Source organism: Callorhinus ursinus, unplaced genomic scaffold, assembly GCF_003265705.2.
Source record: "Callorhinus ursinus isolate GAN/ISIS: 27379988/994484 unplaced genomic scaffold, GSC_fseal_2.0 scaffold14, whole genome shotgun sequence".
NCBI lineage: Eukaryota > Metazoa > Chordata > Mammalia > Carnivora > Otariidae > Callorhinus > Callorhinus ursinus.
The window spans coordinates 46,247,263-46,260,025 of NW_027397076.1; the positions used below are offsets into that span (position 1 = coordinate 46,247,263).

Here is a 12,763-nt window from a genome sequence, read left to right on the forward strand (position 1 = left end):
GGTCCTGGATAACGTCAGAGGTGGCTATGGTAATCGCATGAGACACACTGTGGAGAAATGAGACAAGACAAATAGCTCTGCCTGCAGATTCCCTGAGATTTATAGCTGAACTTGCTCCCTAATATTATGGATTATGCTTCCTATGGCACCTATCAGAGACTGAGAAATGGAGCCTTCTTTATTGAAGGGGGTATAGTAAATTTAGGATCCCTAGCCCCAGGAATATAAAGAGTTTAGAAGCTGATTGTTAGTAATCAAGAGGTAACTCAGTCTAGTGTAGAGACAGATGAGACTCCGGGATGATCACTACTACAAGCCGTTAATACTTGAAGTAACTTTGTAACTACTCCAAGTTTGTTATTTTACAAATCCCTTTTCCTCTTTTCTCCACTTCCATAGTTCTTAGTAGAAAAAACAATTCAAAAATGTTTGTATGCTTACTCAAGCCCAGAAGAAAGAAAGGGGGAGAATCTAGAATTTAAAATTTTGGCAACCCCTGAAAATAACCTCAAATACAACAATGAAGTAGAGTGATAGCCAGAAAAAACAAAAAAAGTGAACAAGCTAACCAGAAAAGAAGACAAAGATGGGTTGGGGTGTGTCCTGGGTAATCCCAGGAGTATTAGACCCCAGGAATCCCCTGCACTCTCAGGCAATTCCTCAAAGGAACTTTCCTTTACAGATTCCAATGGTCCAGTTGCCAATTCAGCATTGGTGCCTTCTCACTGGCTTGCTCTGTTTCTAATGAGGAATGGAAATATCCTTCCTTGCCTTCCCTGGAATTCTCATTGTCTTCCAGATCCTCACGTTAGCTTTCTTCTTTACTTCTCTGGCTCCTGAAACTCAGGTTTGTAAAGATGATTAGGAAGTGGAACGATGAGTCTCTGCTTTCACTGTGAGCACCTCTGGTAGACAGAAGCCATTATAAGCTCTTGCCCTTCCCTTGGTGGTCTGGGTTGGAGGGCTAAAGAGGAAGAGATTGGTAGGAGAGAGAATGGCCAAGGTTGGGGATACTGAATGTTTAGGTGTGAGTATAAAAGTCTAAGACTCCCCTGGGGGGAGCACTGACTGTGTAGGGGTGGCAGATTGAGGGATGAGGTTCCTCTCTATTGGCTGAAGGAAGAGCACAAAATGTTCTCTAATCACAGGAGTGGAGCTCTCCCCTCTCTGGCTACCTCCTTCAGAGAAAGCACCTGAAACACTTGCTCCTCATCCCGACTCCACTCACCTAGACCTAGAAAAGCAGTCTCCAAACTGGAGCAGGACACTTGACAAAGACTCTGAACCAGACTGGCAAAATGGTGATCTGGGAAATGAGATTCCTACAGTGGAGGGATGTTTGTGTCCTTCCACTCTGGCCCTAGCATCTCTGCAGGGGAAACCACCATCTTTTTCTATAGACTCCTTCCTTCTATTGAAACAGACTTTTCCTCTTCTCCACTGTTAAATCCCAGTCAAAGCAAGTGGGAGCTTATTCTCTGACTACTCCCTTATTCTGCCCTTCAGTCCTTCTCTCATCTTCTCATAACAGGCGCTTGGGGGGCAGTAGGTGCAGGATGAAGAGGCTGAGTCCTAGTTGGGGGAGGGGAACAGAGAGAGGAAGAGGGAGAGAGAGGTAGGAGACCAGTGGGGAGAAGACACTGCCAGCCCAGCCAGCCAGCCTGATCTTGCCTTCCCCTCCCTTACCTCTCCCCCAGGACCTATAGAGCCAATGGTTTGGGAGAGATGTGCTGGCTGAAGGCCTAGGCATCCTGGTCTTTGGAGGGGCTGTCCTTAGGGCCTCATGCCCCAGTGGGAGCTCTGTGCCAGGCACAGTCCCTCAGCTCTTGCCTGAAGAGCTGGTGGTGGTGAGCCTGGCATAGATATTTGATGAGATCAGTGGGGCCCAGACAAATCCTGCCCTCACTCTGGCACTGCGCTGTGCCCACTGGCTTGACCCCCTCCAGGGGGTGTCCTATGTCCTTGCCCAGAGCACAGCAGCCATCCTGGCCTAGGTCCTCTATCGAGCACTGCCCCAGGTGGCTGCATCCCAGCTACTCATCCAGGTAAGCAGCAGCCCCCTTCCTCAGTAGGGTGACACCAGGTAGGTAATGAGGACAGATGGCTGATAGGACTTTAAGGAATGGACAAAAGAGGGGGCACCCCTGCTCTGTGCATCCTCTCATTCAGCTACCTTCAGTATGGTGCAAATAAGCCAATGAGTCAGGCTCAGCAACTCAAGAATTTGGGTAACGTGCTGCAGATCTTTTGCTTAAAGCTTCCTTGGTAGATAGGTGGTGGGGCCTGGGGAGCAGTGGGGGGTTGTTTGTGTCCTCCCATCCTGGCCCTAGCATCTCTGGTCAGATCCAGGTGAGCAGGAAGAGTCACAGGCCAAGCTCTGGGGGTGGAGTTTTTCTCTACTATCCAGCATGTACTCACCACGTTTGCTGTGGCTCACCAGCAGTGACTGGAAGCAAGTAGCCCAGGCAGCCCAACAGCGGGTTGCTCAGTGACTGCTGGAGAACTGGCATTGTTAAGAACCCAGCCCATACCAAGCAGGGGCTTGGGGAAGATGGGGTTCCACTCTTCAAGGGAGATACAGTGCTTTTTTCCCCCCTTTAAAGAGGCTAGGCAAGGGGGGGTGCCTGGGTGGCTCAGTCGTTGGGCGTCTGCCTTCGGCTCAGGTCATGATCCCAGGGTCCTAGGATCGAGCCCCGCATCGGGCTCCCTGCTCGGCGGGAAGCCTGCTTCTCCCTGTCCCTCTACTTGTGTTCCCTCTCTCATTGTGTCTCTCTCTGTCAAATAAATAAAATCTTTGAAAAAAAAGAGGCTGGGCTGGGGCGCCTGGGAGGCTCAGTCGGTTAAGCATCTGCCTTTGGCTCAGGTCTTGATCCCAGGGTCCTGGGATTCAGCCCCATGTCAGGCTCCCTGCTCAGCGGGGAACCTGCTTCTCCCTCTCCCCTTGTGTATGCATTCTCTGTCTCTCTCAGATAAGTCATTCTTTTTTTTTTTTAAAGATTTTATTTATTTATTTGACAGAAAGAGACACAGCGAGAGAGGGAACACAAGCAGGGAAAGTGGGAGAGGGAGAAGCAGGCTTCCTGCGGAGCAGGGAGCCCGATGCAGGGCTCGATCCCAGGACCCTGGGATCATGACCCGAGCCGAAGGCAGACTCTTAACAACTGAGCCACCCAGGCACCCCTCAAATAAGTCATTCTTTAAAGAAATTAAATAAAGAGGCTAGGCTAATGGAAAACAATGAATATCAGTTATATGTAAATCTATGCAAAAACTCAAGTGAGTTTTTGAGAGTTTATATTGAGTTTGGAAGTTTGGCATTCAGCTATGTGGCCAACGTGAAAGGAAATGGGCCAGGGTTCAGTTCTCCATGAGATTCTTGTCAATGTTTGGTGAGGAATAAAGAGAAGAAATTTGGGTGCCTAGCTGGCTCAGTTGGTGTAGCGTGCAACTCTTGATTTCAGGTCATGAGTTTGAGCCCTTCATTGGGCATAGAGATTACTTTAAAAAAAGAAAAAAGAAAGTTTAAAAAAAAGTTGATAGCTTCAAATAAGGAAATCTAATAATTTTATTTGATGTCTACAAGGGCACCGAATTAGCTGCACTTTGCCCTTCTGTTCCTTATTACAAGAGATTGTAGAGTTGGTGGTTAGGGATAAGCTTTTGCTGTTAATAAAACCTTCATCAAATTGCTCCTATTTATTTTATTAAGTGCTTTATTCTGTACCAGGCAGTATATTAAGCCTTTACTTACATTATGTTATTTGATCCAGAAGAAACTGAGGCTCAGAGAGCTTATGTTAATTTATTCAACAAAGATTTATTTTTTGTCTATTGTGTGTTAAGCTTGGGGTTTACAGTGGTGAACAAATCAGACACATCCCTGCCCTTCTGGAATTTATATCTAGTGGGGATAACTTTAGCCAGGATTTTTGTTGTTTCTGTTGTTTGTTATGGATTTCAAGTACATGGGAAATTCCTTCGTTTATGACATCCCCTCCTCATTGGCCTATATATGGATTCCCCTAATTTTTTTTTTTAAGATTTTATTTATTTATTTGACAGAGACACAGCGAGAGAGGGAACACAAGCAGGGGGACTGGGAGAGGGAGAAGCAGGCCTCCTGCCGAGCAGGGAGCCCGATGCGGGGCTCGATCCCAGGACCCTGGGATCATGACCTGAGCCAAAGGCAGATGCCCAACGACTGAGCCACCCAGGTGCCCCTCCCCTAATTTTTTTTTTAAGATTTATTTATTTATTTGTGAGAGACAGAGAGTGTATGCTAGGGGCACGCTAGTGCAAGCTTGTGGGGTGTGGGGTGGGGGCAGGACAGAGGGAGCTGGGAGAGAGAATCCCAAGCAGACTCGATGCTGAGTGCAGAGCCTGACTTGGGGCTTGATCCCAGGACCCTGAGATCATGACCTGAACTGAAATCAGAGTTGGAGGTTTAACCAACTAAGCCACCCAGGCACCCCTAATTCGTTGGGTTTTTTTTTTTTTTTTTAATAGCAAACTAAGCATCATTTTGTTTTGTTTTAAAGATTTACTTAGGGACGCCTGCGTGGCTCAGTTGTGGGGCTCGACACAGGTACCCCACATCATTTTGTTTTTTCAGTAATCTCTGTACCCAGTGGAGGGCTTGAACTCACACCCAGAGATCAACAGCCATATGCTCCACCAACTAAGCCATGTAGGCACCTCAATTAAGCATGATCATTAACCAACCATGTAACAGAAAAACTGGAACCTTGAAAATCACAGAAATCTACAAATATTCCACTTCATCCCCTTGCTGCCCCCGCCTGAGGTAAACACCATCCTGAATCCTGTGTTCATCATTTTTTGTTTTCTTTTTTGTGTAGTTTCATCCTATCTGTATGTGTTCTGAAAAGCATATTTTTAAGATTTTTTTTTAAAGTAATCTCTACACCCAACGTGGGACTCAAACTCATAACCCTGAGATTAAGGGTTGCATGCTCTACCAACTGAGCCAGGTAGGCACCCCGATTTTTTTTTAACTTTATAAAAATGTTATCATGCCATGTATAATCTTCTGGGCCTTTTTTTTTTTTACTTGATATTTTATTGCTAAAATTCCTCCCTATTATTGAGTATCACTGTGGTGGTTCACTCTTTTTTTTTTTTTTTTTAAGTAGTCTCCACGCCCAGCATGGAGCCCAAGGCAGGGCTTGAACTCGCAACCCTGAGATGGAGACCTAAGCTGAGATCAAGAGTCAGACGTTTAACTGACTGAGCCACCCAGGTACCCCAGGTTCACTCATTTTGACTGCCGAATAATTTTCCATTGTGTGAAATATATGTATATATACAGACAGACACATATATCAGTGTCTATACATCCATTTTTCTACCAATGGGTATTTGGGTTGCTTCAAGTTTTTGCTATTGCGAACAGTGCTGCTCTCAACATTCTTGTACATGTCTCCTGGTGTAGGTATAGAAAAGCTTCTTTTGGGGGGGGTGCCTTGGTGGCTCAGTCAGTTAAGCACCTGACCAGGTGTGGAGCCTGCTTAGGATTCTCTCTCCCTTTCCCTCTACCCCTCTCCCTCCCCTCTCTTTCTCCTTCCCTTAGAAAGAAAGAAAGAGAGTTTCTCTTGGGTATATAAATGAGAAGTGAAATTCCTGGGTCAGAAAGTATATTTGTGGGCGCCCGGGTGGCTCAGTCGGTTAATCAGCTGCCTTTGGCTCAGGTCATGATCCTGGAGTCCTGAGATCAAACCGCACCTTGGGCTCCTTGCTCAGCGGGGAGTCTGCTTCTCCCTCTGCCCCTCCCCCTGCTCATGCTCTCTCTTTGTCTCGCAAATAAATAAATAAAATCTTAAAAAAAAAAAGAAAGTATGTTTGTTATAAGATGGTGCTATATACTGTGTTCCAAAGTGATAATCCAGGGGCGCCTGGGTGGCTCATTTGTTAAGCGTCTGCCTTCGGCTCAGGTCATGATCCCAGGGTCTACCACCGCAGAGCCCCCACCTCTAGGTCCCAAGTCCCTCATCAAGTTCTGCGTCGGGCTCCCTGCTTGGCGGGAAGCCTGCTTCTCCCTCTCCCACTCCCCCTGCTTGTGTTCCCTCTCTTGCTGTGTCTCTCTCTGTCAAATAAATAAAATCTTAAAAAAAAAATTGGTAATCCCAATTTATACTCCCACTAGCAGTCTTAACTAGTTCTGTCACTTTGTATTCTCATCCACATCTGAACCAAAGTACCTGTTGCCAGAGTCTCTGCTCTTAACACTATGACGTACTACCCTCTGTCCTGTCCCGGGCTCCTTTCCCAGAAACAGCATGAACCCTACATACTCCCTAGGGCCAACAGAGGTGACTGGGACCTGGGAGCATCTTTGGATGAGATGCAACAAGGGTTGCAGGGCCTAAAGTGAGGAGATTGGTAGGGCTTCTAAAACCCAAGAGATTCCAAGGATCTCTAATGGATTGTTTCTCTTCTGTAAAATTGGGAGCTCCAGTCTCCTTGGGTGCCCTTTGACCTGTTCTCAGCCACTTTCTACATGTGCGTGGGTTAGATGGGCTCTCTGCCTTCGCTATAACTGTTCCTATCCATTCCCAAGCTGGATATTGGAGGAAGAGAGGCACATAGGCCCTAATCTGTGTTCCTCCTCTCTCCCCACGGGTGTACTGGATGGGACCAATGCTGGGGACCAATATTGCAGAACTTTACTTTAAATTTTTGTTCTCCTTTGGTGCTTCATGGGAAAAGCTTCTGACCTGTATGACTTGCCATGGTGTAGAAATGGTAGAACCTACCAGTGTGTCCCATTCTGCCTTCTGTACCACCACAAAGCCCCCACCTCTAGGTCCCAAGTCCCTCATCAAGCCTGAGCACAACTGCACCTCTTTCCCCACACTCTCCTACCCCATTTTGTCCTCTGCTCTCTCCTTGCCCAGCCTGCTTCTCCAGACACCCCTATCCCGAGGCTTTTCTTTAGGGATCAAGATTTAAGCTCCCAGGGTCCTGATTAGGACCATATTAGGAGGCATTAGACCCTCCCATTGTTCCATAGCTATGACTCCGTTTCTTTCTTTTCAGTACTTACTGCTAGGACTTTGTGAGTTAGAAAAGATGAAGTTTAAGCTGATTCTGAAATTTAGCTACTAAGCCCTTTTCTCCTCCCCAGTCCCCCAGCTCCACGCCCAACCTATCCATGGCAGATAGGTTCTTCCTCCTGTCTCTGTGGTTTACAAGGCCAGGCTGAGGGTTTGGAAAGGGAGGTGCCGGCATGGATTGGGGGTAGGGAACCTGGGCTTGGAGAAAACCAGACACAGCAGAACTATTCTGTCCCAGAGCTGCAGGGTCCACAGATTCCAGACCAAACCAACCAATGGCAAAAGGTCCTTTAATCCCAGAGAACTAAAGAATTCTCTTCAGTTATCCAACTTCCCTGCTGGACCCCACCCCTGACCCCCCCACCCCCACCCTTACCCCTGGCCGACTCAGAGGAGAATGAAGGCCCCCAGGAGCACAGTCTCATACCCTACGAAGTGAACTCAGTTTGACTGATCTTCCAAGCAGAGTTGAGGAGTGTTCTAATATAGATGTCAATCAGGATCATGATCCCCAACTCTGACACAAAGAGAAAAACAGACTTTTTACAGTCCCCCTGTTCTTGGTCCTTTTCTCTCAGAGGCTGTCTAGCCCTGACCCCAACACCCACCCTAACTAACACCCATGGCTCTTCTCCCATGGAAGAGGGAGGGGAAAATCCAGCAGCTTTATCAGATGCATAAGAGTGAGCCCAGCCCTCTGCAGCTGTGAAGGGGTTAAGAGGCTGGGCCAGCCACTTCAGCCTGCCCCTCCCAGGGATTAAGAGTCCTCTATAAAGGGAACTGTCCACCCAGAACGGCCAGGGGGGTATCAGGGACCCAAGCATTGTGCCCATCCCCCCTGCCATGTGGGAACTGCGGTCAGCCTCCTTCTGGAGGGCCATATTTGCTGAGTTCTTTGCCACCCTCTTCTATGTCTTTTTCGGACTGGGGGCCTCACTGCGTTGGGCCCCCGGACCCCTGCATGTCCTGCAGGTGGCTCTGGCCTTTGGCCTGGCCCTGGCTACACTGGTGCAGGCTGTGGGCCACATCAGTGGGGCCCATGTCAATCCTGCAGTCACTTTCGCCTTCCTTGTGGGTTCCCAGATGTCTCTGCTCCGTGCCTTCTGCTATATGGCAGCCCAACTCCTGGGAGCTGTGGCTGGGGCTGCCGTGCTGTATAGTGTCACCCCGCCTGCCGTCCGAGGAAACCTAGCACTAAATACGGTAATGGTCAGCTAAGTGGGGCTGGAGGAACCTGGTACCCTGACTCCCTGCGTGGTGGAGGCCGATCAGCTCCTCAGGGGTCTGGGACATTGTGTGTGTCTGTGCGTGTGCGTGTGCGTGTGTGCGTGTGTGTGTGTGCGTGTGTGCGCGCGCGCGCACGCGCATGTGTCAAAGGTAGTTTGGAGGAGTAAGGAAGGCATAAAGGCCTGGACTGACTCAAGAGACCCGAGTTCTGGTTTCAGCTTTCCTTCCAACTCCTTGCAGTTTCTTGAGGAAATTTATTTTACCTGACGGGGCCTGGGGCCTCAGCTTCCTCATCTGCATATGGGGGTACAATTCTTTCTACCACAAAGGAGTAGTAGTAGGAGAAATTAAGAAACAAATACAATTACTATGAAGGGGGTTGTATCCTCCCTCTCCTGGGAACTGATGGCCATAAGGGGGTTGCTGTGTGGGAAGCCTTGAGGAGGTAACATTGTGGCAACGCTAACGAGCTGCCTCCTTTCTTCTTCCTTTGCCCAGTTGCACCCTGGGGTGAGTGTGGGCCAGGCCACCATGGTGGAGATCTTCCTGACGCTCCAGTTTGTGCTCTGCATCTTTGCCACATACGACGAGAGGCGGAATGGCCGCCTGGGATCTGTAGCCCTGGCTGTTGGCTTCTCCCTCACCCTGGGGCACCTCTTTGGGGTAAGCAGGAAAGGGGAGAAACTTCTTGTTTAAGGATTCTAGGGCCCCTCGCCCTTTCGCAACTTTTGAAGTTTCTTTCTGCCCAGCTCACTGTCAAACATGAACATAGTCCACCTCACTCTGTTTCAGTCGGCAACAAGAGGATTCAACACTGTTCTAGTCCTCTCTTCTGTAACCTCTGTATCTGGTCCTTCTTGACCCCAAAGTGGAAATGTATGCATCATGGGTAGATGCGGGCTTTGTCTATGGATCCATAGTCTGACCCCAGATAAGGCATCAGTGCCTTTCCTCCACTGTGGAGCCCCCACGCAGTTTGTCCTTCCCTACTTGCTGCTGGCTGAGGCAAGGTGCTAGCCCTCAGGGGTATGTGGGTTGTAGGGAGAGAAGCTGAGGTAGAGGAGGGGAAAGTGTCTCAGTTATGACTGTGTCTTTTGCAGATGTATTATACTGGTGCAGGCATGAACCCTGCCCGCTCCTTTGCTCCTGCCATTCTCACCAGAAACTTCACCAACCACTGGGTGAGTGAGGGGAGAGGGGCAAGATCCTGAAGCCTTCCTGTGTGGGTGTGGGCTGCAGGCTCCATGTGTGGTTCCTGCTTTCCATCTGGATGTGTTAACTGCTTTACTAGCACCCAGCTAAAGGGACTGTCAGAGTTTGGCATGCCTGTGTGAACAGGATTCATTATTTTGCTAGAAAGAGAGGCTCTTGCTCATATTATTCCTTCACTGGTTGGTCGGGGATTTTTACTAAGTATCCACAGAATTCTAAACCGAGCACTTTGAGGATAGACAACTGAACAGGGAGTCAAAACCTTCTACTCTCAGAGCTCAGGATGTATATGAGTACAGATGGGCCTGTGCCTCATCCCAGTTCTAGCACATTATTGGCCTTGTGTGTGACCACGGCAAATGACTCTGTCATTCTGCACCCCAGTTTCCTTGCCATAAAATGGGGGTGTTAGGAGAAATAAGTGTGAACATTATATGTGTGAAATATTTAGCACAGAATCTGGTATGGACTAAGACCTCAATAAAAATTGGCTATGTTTGTGTTGTTTGGCCATATGCCAGCCAAATATACAGAAATAATTTTAAAAAAATTTTCAAAGCTGTAAGCCTATTTTCATGGCAGCATTACTCACAATAGCCAAAAGGTGAAAGCAACCCAAGTGTCCCTCACAAGTGAGTGGATAAGCAAAATGTAGTCTCTACATGCACTGGAATAGTATTCAGCCTTACAAAGAAGGTAAGTCCTGTCACAGGCTACAACTTGGATGAACCTTGAGGACATTATGCTGCATGAAATACACCAGTCACCAAATGACAAATACTGTATAACTCCACTTATGTGAAGTATCTGGAGTAGTCAAATTCATTGAAACAAAGCAAAAGGGAACTTGATGGGGGTTCAGGAGAGGGGGCAATGGGCAGCTGTTATTTAATGGGTATAGAGATTCAGGTTGGCAAGATGAAGGAGTTCTGGAGATTTGTTGCACAACAATATGATATACTTAACATATAATCTGTACTCTACACTTAGAATTGGTTAAGGTGGTAAATTTTATGTGTATGTTTTACCACAATTAAAACATTTTTTTCAAAGCAATCTATAAACTAGTGAAAACGGATAAGAAATAGAATATATATGTGGGATAAAGGACTAATTTGGTGAGTCACAAAAGAAATGGTAAGTTTCGAGGTACAGGCAGTAGAGCAGTTTAGAATTTAAAAACAAACAAACACTGGTTTCTGCTTAAATAGTGCCCAGTTGTATATGCCAAGTACAGATGTCTGTTTTCTACCCATAGGGTTGGGAAAAGAGAAGCCTTGCTCTTGATCCCTTCCCCAAGTCTGATTATTCCTCTCCTTTTCCTACAGGTATACTGGGTGGGCCCAATCATTGGAGGGGGACTAGGCAGTCTCCTCTACGACTTTCTCCTCTTCCCCCGGCTCAAGAGTGTTTCTGAGAGACTGTCTATTCTCAAGGGTGCCAGGCCCAGTGACTCCAATGGACAACCAGAGAGCACTGGGGAACCTGTTGAACTGAAGACCCAGGCCCTGTGAAAGCTCCAGTTGGCTAGAGGGAGTAGGAAGCTTCTGGGTTTACTCAGAGGGGCTGAGCCAGCCCCTGGATGAAGAAAGAGACTGGGGGAGGGACATGTACTTCTTTATTTTTTAATTTATGTGTGTGTTTTTTTTGCCTTTTGCTGTGTGAAATCTTTCAAGTTGCATTCATGAGCTGGTTTGTGCAAACTTCCCTTCCCTTTCTCCCCATCCCACCTCTCTTCGCCGCTGTGTGTGCATGATTGTGCGTATGAATGGTATGAATGTGAGTGAATGTGGCTGTGTCTGAGTTTTGGGGCACAGCAGGAGAGGTAGGGAAGGGAAAAAAGGTGTCACCCTATACCTTCCTTTCCCAACCCAGTGTGGTGAGCACAGGGAACCAAGACCTTTAAGCTTCTGGCCTTCACCCTGCTGCCAGTCAAGTTTATTAGGGCCCTAGGTTTATGCGGGAGCAGGGAAGCAGGGAGTACTCCTCACAGGAGGCAGATGGAGACAAGGCATTCCAAGGATTAGAAGGGGCTGGGGGCAGGGAGAGAGAAAATGGAGGTATGAGCCCCAGATCAGGCTGCAATTGTACCAAAAAAATTTGGGGAAGTTAACCGGAGAGTGTAGCCTACTTATCTCAGGGATGCTTGCCCCAGGGACTTGGGTGGGGAAGTAGCTCTGAGAAAAGTGAACACTGGGGTTTGACTGTTCTGTATAGCCACATAAACTTGTCTACATCCACCAGCTGGGTTTTGTGTTCATTCTGGTATGATGGATCTCTTTGGAGGCCCTGGGCCAGTGAGCTCCCAACCTAAACAAGGGGTAGGGTGAGCCTAGAATCTAGAAAATTTAAGTAGTTTAGCGGTTCTGCCAGACGTCCCCAGAGGGGCTTCCAGGCAGCTGGTACTTAAGCCAAAGAAGAGCTCCCTAAGGTCAAAACAGGAAATCTAATGCCTGGAGCAAATGCAGAGGTAGGGGTGGGGGGCCGTAGGAGGCAGAGGCTTTGACCCTCGGAGTTTTAATTTAGTTAGAGCAGATCAAAACACTCTTCAAATGGTATCTCTCTGCTTTTACCCCTAGTTTTATAGACTTCTTTATTTTCCTCTTTTTGTGTGCGTCCTTTCACTTTTCTCTCAAGTGTCCTTTCATCTTCAGCAAATCTCTTCTAACTCCCTTCATATCCCAGAAACTGATTCCTTCTATTCAAATGATTAATAATTCAGGAGATAATTATTCGTCTGAGCCCTATCTTCTTTTGTCATCGGCAAAATACACTCAATCTCAGCAGAGTCCAGAGGAGATCCTCAACTTACCAATGAATATTTATTGTTGTTCTCTTCCTTTTAGGAGCCTGCACGCTTCTCAAGCTTTTAAACCTATACCTCTAGCATGAAAGACACCCCGCCCGCAAAAGACCCCTCTAGGCCGTAGCTTAACTCTCCACTTCCCCCCAAATAAAGCCTAATTTTTCTAACTAACCTTTGAGACTTTGGAAAAATCCACTTGACTAGAAGAAGGGGAAGAATGTTTGTAAATTTACCTCTAATCGGACTTTGATCCCTATTTTCTTAAGTTAGCAGAAAATTCGTATCGCTGTGGTTCTTAGCTCAACATAGGGGATCGACTCAGATAAAACAGTACTTGTTCTCGTTTCCCTTTTCCTCACTTCATCACCACCACCTCCACCACCGCCCCGCTCGCTTGGAGTTACATGGACCGGCCCGGCTCGCCCCGCCCCACTCCGCACGCAGG

General features: G+C 47.6%; 1 protein-coding gene across 1 annotated transcript; it reads left to right on the plus strand.

Annotated features, from left to right (window-relative positions):
* The first annotated feature begins 7,916 nt into the window (after positions 1-7,916).
* On the plus strand, positions 7,917-11,676 carry MIP (major intrinsic protein of lens fiber). The gene is made up of 4 exons (XM_025883365.2): positions 7,917-8,276; positions 8,799-8,963; positions 9,401-9,481; positions 10,841-11,676. The coding sequence occupies exons 1-4, from the start codon at positions 7,917-7,919 to the stop codon at positions 11,024-11,026; spliced, it is 792 nt and encodes a 263-aa protein (XP_025739150.1). The 3' UTR covers positions 11,027-11,676.
* The last annotated feature ends 1,087 nt before the right edge of the window (positions 11,677-12,763 follow it).

What these genes read in the sequence shown, in the direction of transcription:
- MIP (XM_025883365.2), top strand. Translation starts at nt 7,917, where the DNA reads ATGTGGGAACTGCGGTCAGCCTCCTTCTGGAGGGCCATATTTGCTGAG. An exon ending in CCCTGGGGCACCTCTTTGGG is followed by an intron (nt 8,964 to 9,400) that starts GTAAGCAGGAAA and finishes TGTCTTTTGCAG; the next exon opens with ATGTATTATACTGGTGCAGG. An exon ending in GAAACTTCACCAACCACTGG is followed by an intron (nt 9,482 to 10,840) that starts GTGAGTGAGGGG and finishes CTTTTCCTACAG; the next exon opens with GTATACTGGGTGGGCCCAAT.